General features: G+C 41.3%; 1 protein-coding gene across 2 annotated transcripts in view; it reads right to left on the bottom strand.

Annotated features, from left to right (window-relative positions):
• LOC140734355 (rho GTPase-activating protein 6-like) overlaps window positions 1-23637 on the bottom strand; it is a 278830-nt gene that overhangs the window by 234504 nt on the left and 20689 nt on the right. Inside the window, exon 1 of one of the 2 annotated variants that reach the window (XM_073058206.1) lies at window positions 3198-3297. The exons of the other annotated variant lie outside the window; for it this stretch is intronic. Within the exon in view, the coding sequence (XP_072914307.1) occupies window positions 3198-3209 (12 nt within the window). The 5' untranslated portion in view covers window positions 3210-3297. Of the gene's footprint in view, window positions 1-3197; window positions 3298-23637 lie in introns of those variants that run through there. 2 annotated transcript variants of the gene reach the window in all.

The raw sequence follows: 23637 nt of genomic DNA, 5'->3' as shown, positions 1-23637 counted from the left end.
AGCCTTACCAATGCCTTGTACAATTTTAACATTACATCCCAACTCCTATTCTCAATGCTCTGATTTATAAAGGCCAGCATACCAAAAGCTTTCTTCACCACCCTATCCACATGAGATTCCACCTTCAGAGAACTATGCACCATTATTCCTAGATCATTCTGTTCTACTGCATTCTTCAATGCCCTACCATTTACCATGCATGTCCTATTTTGATTATTCCTACCAAAATGTAGCACCTTAAACTTATCAGCATTAAACTCCATCTGCCATCTTTCAGCCCACTCATCTAACTGGCCTAAATCTCTTGCAAGCTTTGAAAATCTACTTCATTATCTACAACACCACCTATTTTAGTAAGATCTGCATACTTAATAATCCAATTTACCACCCCATCATCCAGATCATTAATGTATATGACAAACAACATTGGACCCAGTACAGATTCCTGAGGGACAGCACTAGTCACCGGCCTCCAACCTGACAAACAGTTATCCACCACTACTCTCTGGCATCTCCCATCCAGCCACTGGTGAATCCATTTTACTACTTCAATATTAACACCTAAAGATTGAACCTTCCTAACTAACCTTCCATGCAGAACCTTGTCAAAGGCCTTACTGAAGTCCATATAGACAACATCCACTGCTTTACCCTTGTCAACTTTCCTAGTAACCTCTTCAAAAAATTCAATAAGATTTGTCAAACATGACCTTCCATACACAAATCCATGTTGACTGTTCTTAATTAGACCCTGTCTACCCAGATAATTATATATACCATCTCTAAGAATACTTTCCATTAATTTACCCACCACTAACATCAAACTTACAGGCCTATAATTGCTAGGTTTACTCTTAGAACCCTTTTTAAACAATGGAACAACATGAGCAATACGCCAATCCCCTGGCACCATCCCATTTCTAATGACATTTGAAATATTTCTGTCAGAGCCCCTGCTATCTCTACACTAACTTCCCTCAAAGTCCTAGGGAATATTCTGTCAGGACCTGGAGATTTATCCACTTTTATATTCCTTAAAAGTGCCAGTACTTCTTCTTCTTTAATCATCATAGTTTCCATAACTACCCTACTTGTTTCCCTTACCTTACACAATTCAATATCCTTCTCCTTAGTGAATACCGAAGAAGTTGTTCAAAATCTCCTCCATCTCTTTTGGCTCAATACATAGCTGTCCAACCTGATTCCCTAAGGGACCAATTTTATCCCTCACTATCCTTTTGCTATTAATATAGCTGTAGAAACCCTTTGGATTTACTTTCACCTTACTTGCCAAAGCAACCTCGTATCTTCTTTTAGCTTTTCTAATTTCTTTGTTAAGATTCTTTTTTACATTCTTTATATTCCTTGAGCACCTCATTTACTCAATGCTGCCTATATTTATTGTAGCTTTCTCTTTTTCCGAACCAAGTTTCCAATATCCCTTGAAAACCATGGCTCTCTCAAACTTTTAACCTTTCCTTTCAACCTTACAGGAACAAAGATTCTGTACCCTCAAAATTTCTCCTTTAAATGATCTCCTTTTCTCTATTACATCCTTTCCATAAAACAAATTGTCCCAATCCACTCCTTCTAAATCCTTTCACATCTCCTCAAAGTTAGCCTTTCTCCAATCAAAAATCTCAACCCTGGGTCCAGTCCTATCCTTCTCCATAATTATATTGAAACTAAATATTTCCATAGATATTGGTCATGTTAACAACTGGATTCTTTTCCCAGGGTTGAAATGTCAAATACCAGAGGGCATGCATTTAAGATGAGAGGCAAATTCAAAGGAGATATGCAGAACATTTTTTTTTTATATACAGAGAGTGGTGGGTTGTCTGGCATGCTCTGCCAAGGTTGGTGATGAAGTTCAGTACAATATTGGCATTTAAAAGACTTCTAGATAGAAATGTGAATGTGCAGGATCAATATGTTGGCAGAAGGCCGATTCCTGATGCAATTCTATGTTCTATTTTCTATGTTCTGATATCCAATGTCAAGCTTACTTGGAACTACTTACATAAAGATTGCTCTGTCTTATTTCTCTTGCCATAAACTGTTCTATCTCTGTGTGATAGCCATAGAGTAGTTTGCATCTTCTCCCACTGGTTGCATCCCATTCTAACATGTAGGAGCAGTGTCCTGCTCTATCCCTGCTAGAAATCTCACTGCTTTATTAATTACCTTCTCTACCTCATTCCTACCTTAATTCTCTCAAAGTAAATTTATTATCATGGTATGCACATGTCACTATATATTGCGCTAAAACTCATTTTCTCACAGGCATTCACAGTAGAACAAAGAAATGCATTAGAATCAATAAAAAAAACTATTCACAAGGACTGACAAACAGCCAAAATAACACAAACTGTGTAAGTACAAAAGGTAATAATAAACAAATAAATAATACTGAGAACATGAGTCCTTGAAAGGGAGTCCATAGGTTGTGGATTCAGTTCAATGTTGAGCCATGTGAAGTTATCCATATTGGTTCAGAAGCCTGATGGTTGAACATCAATAAACGTTCCTGAACCTGATGGTTAAGGCTCTTGCACCTCCTTCCTGATGACAGCAGCAAGAAGTGAACATGGCCTGGCTGGGGTTCCTCGATGATTAATGCTGCTTTCCTGTATCTGTACTGAATGCTGAATGGAGGGCTTTTCTTCTGATCGACTGGGCTGTATCCACTACTTTTTGTAGACTTATCCATTCTTGTGCATTTGTGTTGCCATACCAGGCCAGGATGCAGTCAGTTGGGATAGTCTCCACTGTGCATCTATAGAAGTTTGCCGAAGGTTTAGATGATGTGCCAAATCTGCACAAACTTTTCAGAAAGTAAAGGCACTGCTGTGTCTTCTTTGAAATGCCACTTACCTGCTGATCCTAGGACACATCCTTTTATGGTAACACGTTGGCGACCCCTGTTGGGCACCCCCTACAGGGACTTAAAGTTACTGACCCTCTCTACCTCCAATCCCCCATTGAGGACTATCTTATGGACCCCCAGATTCTTCCTCCAGTTGCCAATAATCATCTATTTGGCTTTACTGATGTTGAGTAAGAGGTTCTTGTTGATGCACCATTCAACCAGATTTTCTGTCTCCCTACTAAATGTCAATTTATCACCACCTTTGATTCAGCCAACAATAGTGGTACATAAGCAAACTCAAATATAGCAATAGAGCTGTACTTACCCTCACAGTCATAAATATAATACGAGTAGAGCAGGGAGCTAAGCCTTGTAGTGCATCTGTGCTGATAGTGATTGTGGAGGAGATGTTGTTGCCAATCCATACAGACTGGGGTCTGCAAGTGAGGACTTCCTGCCCTCCTATCTCCTTCTAAACGTATCCAGTCAGATTTCAACCCATTGGTCAGCTGGATCAAGTCAATGTCTCTTTTCCAGGTGCCTCATCATTGGAAAGGAGTCAACCAATAAGAGCCTTTATTGATGGGTCTGGGGTAGAACTCACTTTTCCATCAAATAAATGACTCAGAGAACAGTCACACCTGTTCCATTATCCATAGAGAGTTCATCCAGCAAGGGCAGGATTAATAAACCACTGGAACATTGAACAAGTGGTGGCGTTACATATAAACTAATTACTTTAGAAATCAGGCAACAACAAGCCTGTGATTGGCAGTGTTAACCTTTAACAAATGATGTTTTTTACTTCAGTTAAAAGCATGAAGCATTACATAAAAGCACCTAAGCCTGGGTTGTATTGAGCCGTGGAACCAGCTGTTCTGTTATAAACACTTCAATTGTTCTGTTTTATCTGACACTTTGTATGCCAGGGGGAATTTTTTTTGACAGTATAAAAGCATTGCGTCTCACTCTGATTTTTATGTGACAAAAATAGATCATCAACATTCACACAATTCTACCTGACAAAATGATGAAAATTATTGATATGTTGTAAATTTGCCTTAGGTTTGGTAACCAGCCAGTACTGCATATGGGCTTTACATCCACTGTGAAACGCAGGATGTTTTGACCCACCCAATATATTGTTAAAGGTAGGATCAAGCAATATTACAACCACCTGGAAAACATCTTATTGAGCTTTTAGTGAACGCCCATGAACTCCTCTGCTAAGAAAATTAGAATTAGAATTTTATTTCTTACATTCATCTCACAACATGAGGAGTAAAAAATCTTTATGTTGCTTCTCCGTTGCTATGTACAAACATTAAGGAGGGGAAATGTGAGAGGATATTGCCCAAACACTAAGATTATATACATATTTGTTTTGTATACATATTTGTACAGTCAGATACAATGTAGTCAGATATGCAATCAGATCAATGTGTATTGATAAATCTGATGGCCTGGTGAAAGAAGCTGTCCAAGACCCTGTGGATCCTGGCCTTAATGCTGTGGTTCTGTTTGCCAAGTGGAAGCAGCTGTTTGTGTTTGGGGTCGGGGTGGCTGGAGTCCCTGATAATCCTCCGGGACCTTTTTTTATATACACACCTGCTGCTTAAAATGTCCTGAATAGAAGGAACTGCACATCCACAGATGCACTGGGTTGTCCACACCACTCTCTGCAATTGAGGGTAGTACAGCTCCCGTACCAGGCGGTGACACAGCCAGTCAGGATGCTCTCGATAGTGCCCCGGAGAAAGTCCTGAGAAAGTGGGGGCTCATGGCAAACCTTTTCAGCTGACTGAGATGAAAGAGGTGCTGCTGTGCTTTTTTCATTACACAGCCGGTATGTACAGTCCAGGTGAGATTCCTCGGTAATGTGTATACAGAGGAATTTGAAACTTCTCACTTTCTCAACTGCAGTCCCATTGATGTCAACAGGGGCTAGCCTGTCTCCGTTCCTCCTGTATTCCACTATCAACTCCTTCAGTTTTTGACATTGAGGGAGAGCTTGTTTTCTTGGCACCACTGTGTCAGGGCAATGATTTCTCCCCTGTGGGCTATCTCATCATTGTTGGAAATATGGTATCTGATGTCATGTTATCTATGAATTTGATCAGCAAATTGAAGCTGTGCATGGCAATAAAAATGTTTATTTATGTATTAATTTCTAGGATATGGCCATCATCTTTGGCCATCCTAAATTTCTCCGAAGTGGACAGTAATGAGATATTGTGAAAGGCTGCAGTCTCTCTGGTGTAGGTATTCCCATGATACTGCTGGGCAGAAAGCCCTGGACTTAGGAGAAGTAATGATGTAGAATGGGCAATCTACTTCCACGTCTGGATGGGGTGCACTTTAGAGGACACTTGTATGGTCCGGCTGCCCTCGTCCTTTTTTAGTGTTAGACGCATGGGCTTAAAAGATTAAAAGATCAGCTTTATTTTTCACATGCACATTGAAACGTCGAAACACACAGTGAAATGCATTATTTTGCATCAATGACCAGCACAGCCTGAGGACTGTGCACGAGGCAGACCAGTGTCACCTCACTGCTGGTGACAACACAGCATGAACACAGCATGAACCATACATTTTTGGAACGTGGGAGGAAACTGGAGCACTCAGAGAGAACTCATGTGGAAAACATACACAGTGAGTATAAAAAACAACAGCAGGAATTGATAAGGTTTTGATAAGGTACCCCATGCAAGGCTTCTGTCCTGATCTTATACACATTGCATTTATGTGGCTGTTCCGTCCAAATTTCTGGTCATTGGTGACCACCGGGATATAGATTGTGGTAGACTAAGCAATGCTATCGGCATTGTACAAAGACAGGTGGTTAGGTTCTCTCTCGTTGAAAATTGTCATTGTCTGATACTTATGTGGCACAAATATTATGAGACACAAGAGTGCATACTTGATTGTTATCAAAAACCTATTTCATAGACTATCATTTACTGAGGAGGTGTAAGTGGAACAGAACATTGGGCAACCATCAGCAAACATTCCTGTTTCTAACTTCATGATGCATGGAAACGAGGCAAGGTTGGGTCCAGATTACTGCCCCAAGGAACTCCAGCAATGATGTCTTAAGGTTGGAATGACTAACTACCGTAGATTTCGCACTACAGAGCGCACCTGATTAAAAGCCGCTGGCTCTAATTTTAGAAATAAAATCAATTTTGTACTTGTACAAGCCGCACCGGATTTTAGGCCGCACCGGATTTTCGGCTGCAGGTGTCCCACGTTGTAATATGAGATATTTACACAGAAAGATATTACACGTGAGGATTTTTTAACTTTTAATTAAATCCATATGGTAACATAAACAAATACATATTGCAAATGCTTTTTTTCGAACCGTGCCTGTAACGCGGCTACTTTTAAATATACGTTGCGTATACTTTTTTACTGAACAACATTCCAATATCTCCTAACGACTGGTAAAAAATATATATACTGCAGCCTACCAGGAAAAGTTATTGATCGCCTTTAACTTAAGAGCAGCGTTTTGGCTCCGCCGCTCCACCGCTCGCCCCCCGCCTTCCCGTTTATCGCAAACCGGTATTTCCCACAAGACGCGGCGAAACCGGGTGTGATGTCATAGCATCCCAGGATGTAGTACAGAAAACAAATATAGTTAAAACACTTCTAACTTTAACTAACAAATGAATTACTAAGCGAAAATATTATAAACTAAATAACTGCCATAAAGGCAGCACAATGCTTTTCTTCGAGTGTTTTCCATGTTGATGAGGGTGAGTACAAATGACTGATTTACAATAATTTAATTGTGAAAGTGCGCTTGATTTATCGTACAATTTCATTGGACCTCTGTGAACTACTCATCAATTTTATTGGTCTACTGTTACGAGGCAAAATGTTTTTGGCGGCATGAAAAAAAATCATGCATTAGCCGCACCGTAGTAAAGGCCGCAGTGTTCAAAGCTGTTCAAAATGTGGGAAAAAAGTAGCGGCTTATAATCCGACATCTACGGTAATAATCACAACAATCTTTTTTTGTGCGAGTTATGAATCTAGGCAGCAGAGTATTTTTCCACTTGATGTCCGTGGATTTCAGTTTTCTCAGAGGTCTTGACCACCCTCAGTCAAATGATGCCTTAATGCCCAGGGCAGTCACCCTCCCCTCATCCATGCACGGACGACATCTGTAATGATATTGGAGCCTAGTGTTCCTGGGCCTCTGAGTAGTTTTTATCTAGGTGCCTCTTGGTATTATTGTCAATGGTATCTTCCATCACCATTCATGACTAAGAATAGATTGTGTGCTAATTAGCTGGATTAGATTCATCTGAATAGAATACTCCTGGGCAATAGTCAGGGAGTTTCAAGATGTAGCTGTGACAGTCACAGGTTATTTTGGACTGCTCAGAATCAGGTTTAATATCACTGTCATATATTATGAAATTTGTTGTTTTGTGAGCAGTACATTGCAATATATAATGTATTATACATTCAAGTGGTTGATCCATCTGAATTTTTTGTCATCCATTGGTGACCACTAGCATATTGATAATGGTACACTCAGCTATGCTAATGGTTTTGTACATCAATTTATTTTTAATTGTATATTGCAATGTACTGCTGCCACAGATCAACAGATTTCATGACATATGCCAGTGATATTAAATCTGATTCTGATTTTGAAACAGCTAGCAATTCTCAGACTGTAGCAGAAAAATTGGAAACACTAATCCATGTATTTCACTTTGCAAACCAAATATTCAAGAGAATGACTGAAAAATCTTTACTACATACTGTAATTGCCAACATATCTACAAACGTTTATAGCTTTAAATGATGATTCGAATGGTCATGAACTTGTTTGGCCTAATATTTCAGTGATTTATCTATTCACTAACTTCCTAAACAATTGCTCAAGAGTGTGATATAACCTCCTTAATCTAGCACAATTCCACAAAATTTGAGTGTTTTTACAAAATGCTGTCTGAAGCAATGGCCAAAAGGTTAACAAATTGCATGTTTAATGAACTACAAGGAGAAACATCCAGATTAAAGTCTTCGTGGATTACTCAACAATTTACTTAAGACTACGTGGAATTATTGTTCTGAGCAAACATTGTTCGTTTAACTCTTTCATGTTTAGTACCAGAATTGCAGTACCAAAATCAAGCAACACACACAAAATGCTGGATGAACTCATTAGGCCAGGCAGCCTCAATAGAAAAAAGTACAGTCGACATTTCAAGCCAAAACCCTTTGGCAGACTGAAGGGTTTTGGGCCGAAACGTCAACTGTACTTTTTTCCCCAAAGCTGCCGCCTGGCCTGCTGAGTTCCTCTAGCATTTTGTGTGTGTTGCTTGGGTTTCTAGCATCTGCAAATTTTCTCGTTTCCAAAATACACGCACAAAATGCTATAGGAACTCAGCAGTTCAGACATCATCTATGGAAATGGGCCGAGACCCTTCTTCAGGACTGAAAAGGAAGGGGGAAGATGCCAGGAAAAGAAAAAAGGTGGAGAGAGGGAAGGAGCCCGAGCTAGAAGGTGATAGGGGAAACCAGGTGGTTAGGAAAGGCAAGAACGGAGAAGGAGGGATCAGGTAGGATCAAAATTAGGTTTATTATCACCGGCATGTATTGTGGAATTAGTTAGTTTAACTTAGCAGATAGCAGAGGAGAGTGGACCATTGGAGAAAGAGAAGAAGGAGGGGCACCAGGGGAGGTGATAGACAGGCGAGAAGAGGGAAGAGGCCAGAGTGAGAAATAGAAGAGGGAAGTGGGAGGAAAATTTGGAGTAGTTATTTTTATTAGTCTCAAAAGGTCAAGGAAGTGAAGTGGCAGGAATACAATTCATCACTGGACTTCTGATGTACGTTGTGCTGCAGAATTATTTAGGAATGCCTCAACATGAGAAGATACTGGAGCATCATAAGAATGCCCTGTTAAAAGCATAGGCATTTTTCAATCTTATTCATATTATCAGAAAACATTGGATTGAAATAGCACTTTTCAGTGCACTCTCTGAAGTGTACTCATTTCTATAATATAGATGATGCTGTCATTAACGTGTATTCAGCAAGATTTCATGGGCAGCAAGGAAATGATTGCCAGATATTCTTTCTGTTATATACTAACTGAGATTATAAATTGATCAAGGCACTAAGTATAACTTGCTTGTTCTTCTTCAAAATAATGTTATTGCATACTCCTATAACCTCTTCAGTGAAATGGGATTTAGTGCACTTGGTTGTTAGACTAGATTTTTCAGTTTAAGTCTCTGAAGTGGGAATTGAACTCATAACCTGATGAGAGCCATGAATGCTACCAATTGAGTACCGTTGTCACAAATCTCTATAAATATCATTGCAAAGATCAGCAGATCCTCACCCCAGGGCCTGCCAGATTTCTCTCCAAATTTATTTGGGCTAATTTTCATCCCACAGTTATCCTGTTGTTAAACATGGTAGCAGGAGGACTGAAAATCAGGGAAAAATTAAAATATACTGACCGTTGACTAGAAATATTTACTCATTTGATTTTAGACAGCCAGCAAGCACATTAGAAGCCGGTGCAGCGAAAATTACTAACTAGATACGAGCAGGGAACAACCAACATCTGGAGGCCCGGGGCTGGCATCGCCTTGTTAATCAACTGGTATTGTTAGCTTCTCCATATACCAACAAATCAGAGGATGGGAATAGGCCTGTCAAGATTCTCCATCGGAACCACCTTCTACCTCTGGGACAAGTGCGTGTGTTGACCCAGCATCTGACCTGGGCCCTACACCTAGTAAGAGAACTCTGTGGCAATGTGGCGAGACTGAAGGACCAGCAGCAGGAAGGATTGAACTGGCACCCACCCCTAAATAGGATCAGGAAATGGGGATGTGGTATATGCTGCCTTTCACCAACTCCCCAATAATTGAGGAAGAGGCTTTCCAAACCTTTCTCACACTGAGGCAGGTGAAATTCGAGGGGGGGGGGGGGGGGAATTAGCAGTGCTCAGGCAGGCTTGCAGCTGGACCATGAAGGGGGGCTGGGGATGAAGCTGAACTCAGCCAACTAACAGAGGGATCCAAGTAGTAGGAAGGCACAAGTGATAAACCAGGGGAGGCCTTGCCGTATAGACCAGAAGTATCCCAAGGAGTGTCTGAAATTGAAGATGTAGGTGATGGGACAAGGAGGTCTCAAAGAATCAGGAGATCCCCAGATAGGCTGGCTTATGTAGCACCAGGGGAACAGAGTGTTACTACCATCAACTATCCCCCAGTGAGATTTGTCACTACCATTCACAAATGGATTGGAGGTTCTGACATCATGAAATTCCCTTGAAAATTGTGTTATTAATGACAGGATGAAAAATTATTTCAAAGTCATGAGGACATGATTATTTGTGGTGGGGGTGGGGAAGAGTGTAATGCCCTGTTTACATCTTTACCGTTATGCTATAGGTATTTCATTCAGCAGCTCTGTAAGAGCTGTTTGTTCTGCTTTCAGCCTGTTTGGGCTAATGTTGAAGATAAGGGATGATATGGAATTTGTGCCATCCAATTAGCAGGAGTTTTTTTTGGTGAGGGACAATACAGTTGGGCTTGGGGTTTATTTTTGTTTGAGAGGAGATGACGAGAGAAGATGCTGGGGAGAACCTGTCGTAGTGTACGATCGGTAGGAGATCCATTTGTTTGAGATAGATTGCAAGCAACGTTCGGGAGGTGGTGTGGTGCTTTCACGTTGACCGAGGGCCCAGTGCATGAGTGACAGAGAAGTTCAAGATGAGCTCCAACTTGTCCACATTTGACTGTTTAATTAGAACGGGCCCTTTTCTTTTTGTTATTCTTTACTAACCCTTCAGTTAAGATTCATAAATATCATTCCTTTAATTGTATGCAGTGTACTGTCTGTTATTTCATGACATTAATTTGTAACAGGGTAGCAAATGACACAGCATCCTCACAAACCGGGGTTTGGGGTGGGATCAAGCACGGCTCAATCTCATGAGTTTGGCTGGGCCAGAGGTTGTCTTCCCCAGACTTACGCGGCCAAGGAAACCGGAGTGTTTCACTTATGACACTGCGATCTTACAACTTACTCTCTCTCTCTCTCTCGCACACACATGCCGATTAATTCCCCTTTGCTTTATTTTCCCATTACCCTATTTTAAGGAGTAACTCACAGTGAGCAAATAACTCTCCAGTGAGATTTTGGGAAGTGGCATGAAACATGTGCATTCAAGGAGAGCATGTACAAACTCCAGACAGGCAACATGTGAGACATGGATCAAACCCAGGTCCTTCAGAATGGAAAGCAACAGTAACAGCTATTATGTCACTATCCAGCAATCCTCATACCTCCATTAGGGAATCGTCTCAGAACAAAATCTTTCACATATTTAAGGAACAGTCCATGAGTGGGCTGTGGAATTGGTGTCATATTCTATCACAAGGCCGACAAAGAACTGTTGCAATCTAGCTTGCGATAGGACGCTTCTTGTCGCAGTCAAGGTCACTGCAGTCCTGAAGTTACCTGCCTCTACAGGTAACACCAGGAGGTCTCAGTTCATGCTTATGTTAAGCAGCTGATTGATTACATACTTGCCAAAGCAAAGATTTTCATCACTTTCTCCAAGGACAATATTGGATAGAAATTGGAGTTTCATACAGATTGTGTTCTCATACAGGCCAGCATTGGCTACACCTAAACAACACTGTGAGACTATTTCAAGAAGTCCATATGAGTTACAACACTTTAGCTTCATTAAGATGAAATTGACATTATCTTACCAGTAGTATATGTTGTATATCTGCTCTTCTGACTGCTCTGCTAACACTCTTCATGTTTCAACTTAGGATTCTGAAGGCTGAGCTGTGTTACCATCATGTCTCTAGGTGTCAATTCAAAACTCCATTGAAAATACTGCAATGAACTTCAAGCAGTAAACACCAATGCTATTGAATAGAAAATCCCACAGAAAGGAGAGGATTCGGCCCTGCACATCACGGGTAAAGCCCTCCCAAGCATTGAGCACATCTACATGAAGTACTGTTGTAGGAAAGCAGCATCCATCATCAGGGATCCCCACCTCCCAGGCCATGCTCTCTTCTCACAGCTGCCATCAGGTAGAAGGTACAAGAGCCTCAGGACTCACAGCACCAGGTTCAAGAACAGTTACGACCTCTCAACCATCAAGCTCTTGAACAAAAAGGGAATGACTACACTCAGCTTCACTTGCCTCATCGTTGAAATGTTCCCACAACCAGTTATCTCACTTTCAAGCACTCTTCATCTCATGTTCTCATTATTTTTTGCTATTTATTTATATTTATATTTGCATTTGCAGTTTTTTGTCTTCTGCACTCTGATTGGTCTTTCATTGATCCTGTTATAGTTACTATTCTGTAAACTTGTTGAGTAACCCCACAAGAAAATTAATGTCAGGGTTCTATATGGTGACATATATGCACTTTGATAATAAAATTTACTTTTTACTTTTCAATTTTGAAGCTACATCTAATCCATTGGATTCTTTCTATAGGTCTCATTAAGAGTGGCCCACATGATAATGATTTCTTCCACACCACACAGCTGTATGATAATGAAGATAATACATAGAGCAGTAAATGGATATGGACATTAGCACAATGGAGAGAGAAACACTTACAGTGAAAGAAGTGGAACAATATATGCAGTAGCAAGTAAATAATCCATGTTTTCTTGCATTAGCAGTCAAGTTCAACTTATGACCCCATCTTTCTCATTCAATATTGTGACTACATGGAACAACAAGGGTATAAATGTCACTTCACACCAATGTTTAAAATCTGTCTCTTGATCACACTCAAACTGAATACTGTGTAGCCTAAAGTACAACTTGCTGTAATTGGGTCTTTTGTGACATGCAGAAACTGATGCTGCGTATTGCTGCAAATTAGCACATAGATGAGAAACGGGGGGGGGGGGGGGTGGAAACAGGCAGAACACCTTTAAGTATACCAGAGGCTATGGTGCAGTCACAGGAATGGAAACCATTAATAATGATACTCTGTACTGCGGTTCCATCCATTTGGATGACTATAGAATGGCATTGGATGAGGATGATATGGCGAACTGTATCCAGGACTGCATCCTTTTTGAGAAGGACAAAAAGGGATAGACAACTCTAGCCCTAACTACAAAGGTACCATGAATTATATGGAATTGTTTCAGAACTGAGGCAGGGACAGAGGCCTGACTGGACAGATTCAGTCAAGGAGGTCCCATGCTTCCTGCGCCACGTGGGTGAGAAGACCAAGGCCACCTCATTCCTCTTGGCTGCCAGCTCAGCCATTAGTCCAGGCTGTGGGCTCTCTCCAATTGAGAGACATCATCAGCAACCCTGAGCAAGGCCTCATCTCTGCACACTTCCAATGATGGGGGAGTGCAAGTGCAAGGGATAGGCATAACGTGGTCCAGGCAGAGGTAGGGAACCACAAGGATGAAAGGAGGTTATCGAAGGCAATGAAGTTAGGGTCACAGGGTGCCTGGACAAAATGGGGTCTTTCCAAGTGCAAGATCACTTGGGCAGAGCTTTGGAGCCTGGAGACCTTCCACATTTCTCTCCTTCTATGATCCCTGAATGACACTCTCCCTACACCATCAAGCTGCACACGAGGGCCGAGAGAGGACCCTAACTGTAAGCTTTGTGGTCAGCAGGGTTCGATGGCACACATACTGTCAGCATGTAAAACAGCTTTAACACAAGGACGGTATAGGTGATGCCACGACAAGGTCCTGCTGTCCCTTGCTGACACACTGGAGTGGGAGAGGTGTTAAAAGAGACCATTTGGCAGAGAGGCTGTGATGCACCATCAATAACTCACTCTGAGACGTAAGAAGCGTGATATCGGCTTTTATTGACTGGAAGAATGAACAACACTACATCCTGGAGAATGAGGCCAGGCTCAGGCCTCAATCGCCTTTATACAGGGGTCTGGGGGAGGAGCCACAGGAGCAGTCAGCAGGGGTCTGTGGGAGGAGCCACAGGAGCAGTCCAGACAGGTATATGTAGTTCACCACATTCTGACACCTCAGTAATTTTCATCAAGGAGAAGGCCACGCCAGTCATATCAAAGAAGCCTAAATCCATTCCGCTGAAAACTACCAAATCAGAGAAGTTGAGGGTTGATGTGTGAGGAAGTTGCAGTTCCCGGAGGTGGTGCAAACCACACTTCGACTAGACACTGTACTGTGGTCCACCAGAGACATGAAAATCATCCTGGTGGAGTTCACAGTACCACGGGAGGAAGGATGTGAGGAGGCTCAGGAGAAGAAGGCCATGAACTACCGGTCCTTAGTCCAGGAGTACAGAGCCAAAGGATGGCAGACGTGGTTATTCCCCATGGAGATTGGCTGTAGAGGGTTCTCAGCAAGGTCGGCATGGAGGTTGCTGTCTGTGCTGGTCCTTGATGAAAAGAGCAAGAACCAAGCAGCTCGCAGGATGGGGGAGGAAGCAGAAAGAGCCTCTTGCCGGATATGGAGCAGGCCAGTAGAGTTGAGCTGGAAGTCAGGAACAGATGGGCAGTGACTTGGGCACCACCACAAACTAGAGAGTATAGTAGTTAAGGTTGAAACACTCCGTGAAGGTTGGGAATCACCTGACGACATCTGCCCGCAGGCAAAGGCTACGGTTACCTCATCAGTGACTGAAGAGAGCACCCTGGTGTATGATGCGAGTGCCATCTTCTCCTGTGGGAAACATCGGAGAAACAATGAGTGGGTATTGAAAGGGTTACTAGCCTTTGAGGCAGTAATCCATCGACAGATTATATATTATGGGAAATGAAAAAGAAAGAAGATGCACACAGGCTCAGCCTCTCTTCAAAAGAAATCAAGTAGCTGAAATAAAGATCATTAACTGATTATGTAATTGTATCCATGTAAGAACTGATGCTGCTGGAAAGCACAAGTGCAATGTATAACCTATCATTTTGATTCGAAATGAACACCCACACAGAGAAATACACATTATCTTCCTCTTGAGATCTTTTTGCTTGAGATTGATGGTGAAGGATGTCAAGGTAAGGCAGAAGGCTTAGCACCAATCTGCCACACATGGAAACACACGTGTCATCCAGCTCTAGCTCATCACATTCTCTATTCTCACCTTTTCTGTGCACAGACTGTATGGCTTCAGCAAAAATGGTTGGCTAAGCATTAACTTCCCCCAGTTGTTAGGAATAAACTTAAGTTCCCATCATAAACTCTATTCTCTCCACTGAATCCAAACCCCTATTGGCAACTAGACCAGATTATTTATAAACTTGATGCCCTCCCTGGGAATATGTGTCTCCTGATCTTGCAGCTTGGGCAGCACCGATCTGAAATATGACTTGCCTGCAATCTTTTCTTTGTATATAGAAGGAAGTTTTGAGTAAATATTGGTTTAGTGAGTAATGCAGTGATAAATATTACAGTTCAGAGCATTTGCTGAAAAACACACCTGAAATGGAAATGATCGTTCCCTGTCTATGGCACTTAATAGTGGTGTTTGAATTATATCAGCAAATATCAAAAACAAGAGAAAATGTGCAAATGCTGGAAATCCAAGCAACACACAAAATGCTGAAGGAACTAAGCAGGCCAGGCAGCATTTATGGAAGAGTACAGTTGACATTTCAGGCTGAGACTTTTCATCAAGACACCGAATGTACTTAATAGTCAAGGATTTCTTTATTTTTGAACAATGTACATTATACAGTCAAAATACATTTAAAATATATTTTTAGTTAAAATGCCACAGCTTCCTTTCAGTTAATGATTCCATAGCTCTTAGGCCAGTTTTATTTGTTATCTCTTCTTAAACAAATATTCTAGGAGCTACTGAGAGTGACATCCACTAATCATTGGAAGCTGTCGCTTGGGTCCCTGCAGATGGATAACCGTATCACTGACTGAGATGCTGCCACTTGCTGCTTTCCTGCCACATTCAATGATTTCACGCTACAGAGCACACCATTGACAGGATGCATCAGTAAGAGACTAGCATCTGGTTAATGCCAACCTGCACTGCTTAACCCAACTTGTACTGGTGTATTCTGAATAAAACGGCTGTTCTCAAGAGGATCTGACATTGTAATCAATTTTCCCTTCACTTTCCAATTAAAGAAAATGACCTTTGGATGGTTCATTGTTACCTGTCCGATGACTTCCAAAGCATAGCTAGTTTTGGCTTTTCTTCTTCACTGAACTTTCACCTCCACAGTCATTTCAATTGACTTTGGAAACATGGAGAAGTGGCACAACGTTAGAAGGGACGTGAGTGGTTAGCACAATGCTTTACAGTGCCAGCTGTAAGACTGAGGTTCAATCCCTGCCACTGTAAGAAATTTAATCATTCCCCCTGTGACTGTGTGGGTTTCCTCTGGGTCTCCCGGTTTCCTTCTACATTCCAAAGACACAGGGTTAGGGTTGGCAAGTAGTGAGCATGCAGTTTTGGCAATGGAACCGTGGTGACACTTGCCCAGCACAATCCTTATTGATTTGATTTGAAGCAAATGATGCATAATGCTGTATGGTTTAATGTACACATGACAAGATAATCTTCTTCATCTTTGTATTATTAATTGTCAAAGATTCTTGAAATGTTACTTACAACGAGGGTACTTATGCATCAAGTCAAGTCACTTATTGTCATTTCGACCATTACTGCTGGGACAGTACACAGTAAAACCGAGACAATGTTTTTCAGGACCATGGTGTTACATGAAACAGTACAAAAACTAGACTGAACTACATTAAAAAAACAGAAAAAACAACTACACTAGACTCCAGACCTACTCAGGACTGCATAAAGTGCACAAAACAGTGCAGGCATTATAATAAATAATAAACAAGACAATAGGGCAGTAAGTTGGTGTCAGTCCAGGATCTGGGCATTGAGGAGTCTGATAGCTTGGGGGAAGAAACTGTTACATAGTCTGGTTGTGAGAGCCCGAATGCTTCAGTGCCTTTTTCCAGATGGTTGGAGGGAGAAGAGTTTGTATGAGGGGTGCGTGGGGTCCTTCATAACGCTGTTTGCTTTGCGGATGCAGCGTGTAGTGTAAATGTCCGTGATGGCAGGAAGAGAGACCCCGATGATCTTCTCAGCTGACCTCACTATCCACTGCAGGGTCTTTTGATCCTAGATGGTGCAATTTCCAAACCAGGCAGTGATGCAGCTGCTCAGGATGCTCTCAATACAACCCCTGTAGAATGTGATGAGGATGGAGGGGTGGGAGATGGACTTTCCTCAGCCTTCACAGTAAGTAGAGACGGTGTTGGGCTTTCTTTGCAATGGAGCTGGTGTTGAGGGACCAGGTGAGATTCTCCGCCAGGTGAACACCAAGAAATTTGATGCTCTTAACGATCTCAACCGAGGTGTCGTCGATGTTCAGCGAGGAGTGCTCGCTCCATGCCCTCCTGAAGTCAACGACCTCCTCTTGATTTGCTCACATTCAGAGACAGGTTGTTGGCTCTGCACCAGTCCGTTAGCCGCTGCACCTCCTTTCTGTAAGCTGACTCATCGTTCTTGCTGATGTGACCCACCACAGTCGTGTCATCGGCGAACTTGATGTGGCTCGAGCTGTGTGTTGCAGCACAGTCATGGGTCAGTAGAGTGAACAGCATGAGACAATTTACAGAGACAACCAGTATTCTTTCAGCTGCCCTATTTCCAGAACCCTGATTGTGGAACTTTCACCTGACATACTATTGCAACATTAACTTCAGTACTGAAGACCTATGTTCCAGAAAAAAAAAAGCTCTGGCCAAGCTTTCCGACATAGTTACAAAGCTGTTCAAAAATATTAGATGCTTGTATATAGCTAGGGACCTAGTACTGTACACAGTACTGTATTTTTCAATGTGGAGTAGAAAGCGAGTGTGTAGATCTGGAGATAGCAAAAGATGTTGAAAATGGAAAGGGTGAAGTGCTGTGGGAGGGGTGTGGGACAGGTAGTTGAGGAGGAATGCCAGGGTGGGGAATGGCACAGCTGCAGACACTGCCAGCCCTGAGACAGTAGGCAAGGTCATTTGATCCCGAACAATTCTTTTATTGATCTTTCTGGAGTTTCCGGCTCACTCCTTCCCCTCTCCCCCTTTTCACAATCATGATTCCCCTCTCCCTGTCCCCTTCCCTCTCTCAGTCCACAGTAGAGACCCATATCAGAATCAGGTTTATCATCACTCACATGTCTTGAAATTTGTTTATTTTTAATACTTACTACAGTACTGTGTATATAGACACCCGAGCTATATAAATGTGATAAGGCTTTGGCACAGTACTGTATAATACTGACATTCATGTGGAGAATTGCCTAGGGATACTCTGTTCAGCAAAATACAGGACAATCTAGCTAATGACAACCTAATCTGTCTGTTTTTATTCATCAGTAGACTAATGAAAAGTGTCTGCAAAAGTGCTCTTGTGACTCTTACCTGCTTACTAAGCCTAGTTTGGATCTCAACATAGTCACAGATCCAAATCTCATGGACTTGATCAAAATAAAGGATAACAACGAAAAGGGATTATTGTTCACAGAATGATGCCGCACATCACACTTGTGACAGGCCTCTTTCAGTTAAAAAAGACAGAAACAAAATCCAAGACACTTACCTTTTCCTAACTGGTTGTGGGTTCTTTGGGACCTGTTGTTAAGCTGTAGTCTTATTTTGTGTGGTTAGTACAGGATAATCAGTATCATAATACCTGCTTCCATAAAACAACCCTTTATGACAGTGTTCCTGATTTAGCATCTTTCCTCCAATGTTGAACGGACTCCATCATCAATCATCAATTGGATTTGAACTTCATCTTCTCTCTGTCTCCAACTCCTAGAGTAGTAGATCTTTACACCTCATGTTGTAGAGGTGTATCTTCTACTGATCACTTCCACTTAACTTCCTACTCTTCTCAGCACTACTGATTCCAGCAACCTTCTTCTTATTGAGAGCAGATTTTTAATTCATCGACTTGCAGTCTCTGAGGAAGGCAATTTTTCTAATAGTGACATGGCTGCGTTGTTTAGTCTCCTTCAGTGATTCCAAGGCCACCATCAATGGCAATCTCTAGCTTTTCAATCAATGTGGAAAGTGAGTTGATACTCTCTGGAGATCAAACTATCAGTCCTTGGAGAAGCTCACTAAGTACGTAGTTTGCTGTGAACCATCATGGGCCCTTTCTGGCAATTCTCCACCTTGCTATTTACCTCAGGAATTGGGCCTCAATCCCCTTGTTTAGTTTCCAGTTATTCCCAGGTTCCACTAACTACCCACACCTGCTTTCCATCAGAAAATGCAATCAGCTAATAATGATCTCGGCTCTATTTAAAATGCGTTGAAGGATTCTCCCTCTTTGTGTATAAAGGGGATAGGTTGTAACATGCTTTCATTGCAAATGATGCTTTCTCCAGCATTACAGTTAAGAATGTTATGTTCATTGCTTTTAAAACTGTAGGTGATAAGCACCTTTTTTTTAATCCCATATGCTCTGCTCAGCTCCTTGACCTGCTGCCACCTTGATTGTTCATATGCACCATCCACTCACACTGCCCAAACACTGTTCTGGCCTAGTGACACCATATAGCATTGGTCAGGCAGCTGGAGCTCCCATTTTACTGGACCGAGGCTTGAGTAGTCCTTGCCAGCTACTGGGACTGGGAGGTGGGCTGAGAGTGCAAGCTGAGAGGTTTGGTGGCTGATAGCCAAGGAATGTAGGGAATGTTTGAGAATTCCCCTTTGAGAATGTAGTGCAATAGTGGAGTAAAAGAAAAGGGCTCAGTGGTGAAACAGCCAAAGCTCTCCTGAAGGTGATGAGATGAGTATTGAACGCCTCACTCTGGCTCTGAAAACAAAATGAGCCCTTGGGTTTGGAGAAGGGAGACAGGTGGGGCCTGGTGGATGTACCAGCTCTTTCTATTAAGGAGTACTTGAGCTAAGGCAAAGGTAATCAAGATGATGCACTGTGGAAGGACAGTTATGGCCACTACCTCTTAGCTCTAGTACTGTGGGCTTAAATGTGTGAGGTCTGTACATTTTCCTGAGACTGTGTACAATTTTCCCTGGGTTGTCCAAAGATGTGCTGATTTGTAGGTTAAACGATAACTGTCATACAGTATACATAAATTGTAGGGATATCAGGATGGAGGTGATGGGCATGTGAGAGGGAAGGAAGTGCGAGAATGGGATTGATTAGCCAACACAAACACAATGGGCCAAATGGCCTCCACTGTGTCGCAAGAAATGTGAGAAAGCTTTTCCTGTATCTTAATAAACAAACGATACACTGAATCCTTTTGAGTAGCGTTTTCAAAGTTTATTGCCTGAATTTTGTTTGTATTCCTGTTCTTGTGATGATAAAATCTTTCATGTGGTTAACATTCAGTGTACTATTCAATCTGTTCATGTAAGTATTGTTGTGATGTTTTTAACTTAACGTAAATATTCAATTTATCCAGCACAAAGATCTGTAAGGAATAGGCATGAGATGAAGATTACACATGAAGAGGTAAGTCTTGCAAAGTAATATGGCATTGGGGTTATAAGGAAATCATTTTAAAAAGGGCAAGAAAAGGCAAATTTTTTTGTATAGCACTTTGCAAACTCAAGTAGTTCAAAGTACTTTAATAAAACAAGATATAAAAATCAAACATCAAATTTCAGACAATATAAAGAGAATAAAATCACACATAAATATAAAGGAATAAAAGTTACAGTTCATGAGATTCTAATTAAATGCCACAGCAAAAAGAGAAGTTTTAAGCCTCGATTTAAAAGAACATAAAGTTGGGGCAGACTTCATACCCTCTGGAAGTTCATTCCAGATATGCGGAGCATAGTAACTAAAAGCTGTTTCACCACGTTTAGTTTTGACCCTGGGGACTGTAACCAGACCTGCCCCAGGCGACTTGAGAGCTCGGGAAGGTTCATAATGCAGCAGGAGATTGGAGATATATTTTGGCCCGAGACCATTCAGTGCTTTATAAACCAGCAGTAATATTTTAAAGTCAATCTGCTGATGGACAGGAAGCCAGTGTATTAATCTGAGAACTGGAGTGATAAGTTCTACTTTCTTGGTCTTAGTGAGGACTCTAGCAGCAGTGTTTTGAATGAGCTGCAACTATCTGATAGATTTTTTCAGAGACTTGTGCAAGTGCCATTACAGTAGTCAAGCCTACTTTAAAAAAAGCATGGATGAGTTTTCTAGATCTTATGAGACCTAAGCTCCTTAACTCTTACTATATTTTTAAGATGGTAGTAGGCTGACTTTGCAACTGTCTTAATGTGACAGCTAAAATTTAAGTCAGAGTCCATCACAATACCAAGGTTTCTGGCTTGGTTTGCAGTTTGTAATAACAGGGAACCTAAGTGAGCACTGACTTTTAATCATTCTTTTTTGGCACCAGAAATAATCATTTCAGTTTTCTCTTTGTTTAACTGGAGGAATTTTTTGCTCATCCAATCAATGGATCAATATATATTTTTTAGTGATTATATGGGACCATAGTCACTGATGACACCGTTATATAAGTCTGAGTGTCATCTGGATAATTAAGGTAAGATATTTTGTTGCTTACCATGATTTAAAGAAGAGGGAGGATGTGTATGTTAAACAGAAGAGGCCCTAGTATGGACTCTTGAGGCACTCTGATTAGTCTTTTTGTTTGGTCAGATATGCACCTACCAATTGATACAAAATAGTCCCTTATCCTGTAAGTATGATTTAAACCACTTTAGGACTATACCACCCAGTGTTCCAGTCTGTCCAGTAATATGATATATGAATTGGGTCAAAAGCAGCACTATGTTCCAGTAGACCCAAAACTGAAAATTTTCCATCATCATGTTCTAAGTAGCTACCACTTAAAACCTCGAACAGAAAGGTCTCAGTGTTGTCAAAATCCATTCTGGAAAACATCCATATAGTTGCTTAGTGCCAAAAATCTGTTAAGTTGTTGATAAACAATCTTTTCAATGATTTTGCTTAAATATGGTAAGTTTAATACTGGCCTGTAGTTATTAATTATCGAGGCATCTAAGTTGTTCTTTTTTAAAAGAGGCTTTAATAACTGCAGTTTTTAGGGCTTTTAGGAGGCAGCCTGATGTAAGAGAAGTGTTGACTTTTTGCAGAATGTCTGGTGCTGTGCAACTAAAAACATTTTTTTAAAATGTTTGTAGGTAAAACGTCATGGGAACAGGAGGAAGATATCAGGTGTAGCACAATTTCTTCTAGAGTTTGATAGTCAATAGGTCTGAATTGTGTCATCTTAACTACCGGTAAATTAGTTCTAAGTGAGTGAAAGGACAACACTGACTTTTGCCCTGATGCAGAGACACTAACAGTATGTCTAATCTTCTGAATTTTATCACTAATAACCAACACAAAGTCCTTACATGACTTTGTAGATAGAAGTTCAAGTGCTACTGATACAGGGAAGCATGACCCTGTCAGTTGTACAAATAAGACACATGCATTATTGCTGTTTTTGTTTATAATATCAAGGAAGAAGGACTGCCCTGCATGTTTCAACTCTAAGTTATAGATATGAAGAAGAAGAATAGCCCTTAACTCGGCAGTGGAGTTATTGGGGCACCATCATGATGGTGTTAACGTAGCAAGCTATTCTTGTTTTTATGAGGCCCAGTTCCTAGATTGACAGTTAACCCGACTTGGATTCGAACTCGGGAACCTTCGCTCCGGAGTCCGGCGCTGATATTATTGCACCACCAAGCGGGAGCATAGATGCAAAGAGTTTCTTTATAAATGCCATAATGGACCTGGAGTTTTGTTTTCTGCCACCTGCGTTCAGCTTTTCGACTCTCTCTGTTTTGGAGTTTAACCAGCAAGGTGTTTCTCTATGGCGCTTTTTTGCTTCTCAGAAACTACTTTTACATTTGTGGGGTGGCTGCATCAATGACATCTGTAATTTTAGAGTTGAGATGGTCTACGAGATCATTGACAGAGACCGGAAAGAGGGCAGGTGTGGGAGAAAAGGCCTGCATGAGTAATAGCTTTAGTTTTTTCAGTGATATACCATTTCATAATTACCTCAGTTTGAGTGCTAGTGAATAGAGGCATAGTAATTTCAATGAAAACACAGAAGTGATCAGAAAGAGCAATATTGGCAAAACCGTAACCTCAGAATATTAAAGACCTTTGGAAATGACTAGGTCAAGGATGTGGTCCTTATTGTGTGTGGGACCGTCACACACTGTGTCAGTCCATAGTTGTCTAGGATGCAGAACAGTTCATCAGTACTACTGTCCTTGGGGTTATCAACATGAATATTAAAATCACCTACAATGACTCCCCAGTCAAAGTCAATACAAGTAATAAACAGTAGTTCAGTGAAGTCATCAAAAAAGGTTGCACAAGCTTCTACAGGGTCAAGCAATGGTGCTATTATCCTTTTCAAATGCATTTTTACCATTTTTTTTGTGTGACTGTATTTGACTGACAACTTGTATCTGCTTATTACCTTATATATGCTTCATGTGTCTTGTGTTGGGTATGACTGTTGGTGCTGTGTTTTGCACCTTGGTTCTGGAGCTACGCTGTTGCATTTGACTATATTCATGGTTATTTATGCACAGTTTAATGACAGTTAAACAAATTTGAACTATCCATCTATAGTTGAAATTCATGTTGCAATGTCAAGAATACAGGAAGGTGATGTTTACAGTAGTGTCTGATATGGGACTGCATTGAGTAATCACAGGATATGCTTATTCCACCATCACTGAAGAGCTTTCCAGCGAGCTGAAGCA

Source organism: Hemitrygon akajei, chromosome 10 (assembly GCF_048418815.1).
Source record: "Hemitrygon akajei chromosome 10, sHemAka1.3, whole genome shotgun sequence".
NCBI lineage: Eukaryota > Metazoa > Chordata > Chondrichthyes > Myliobatiformes > Dasyatidae > Hemitrygon > Hemitrygon akajei.
The sequence above is the reverse complement of the archived record's forward strand: the minus strand, read 5'-3'. Positions and strand labels throughout refer to the sequence as shown.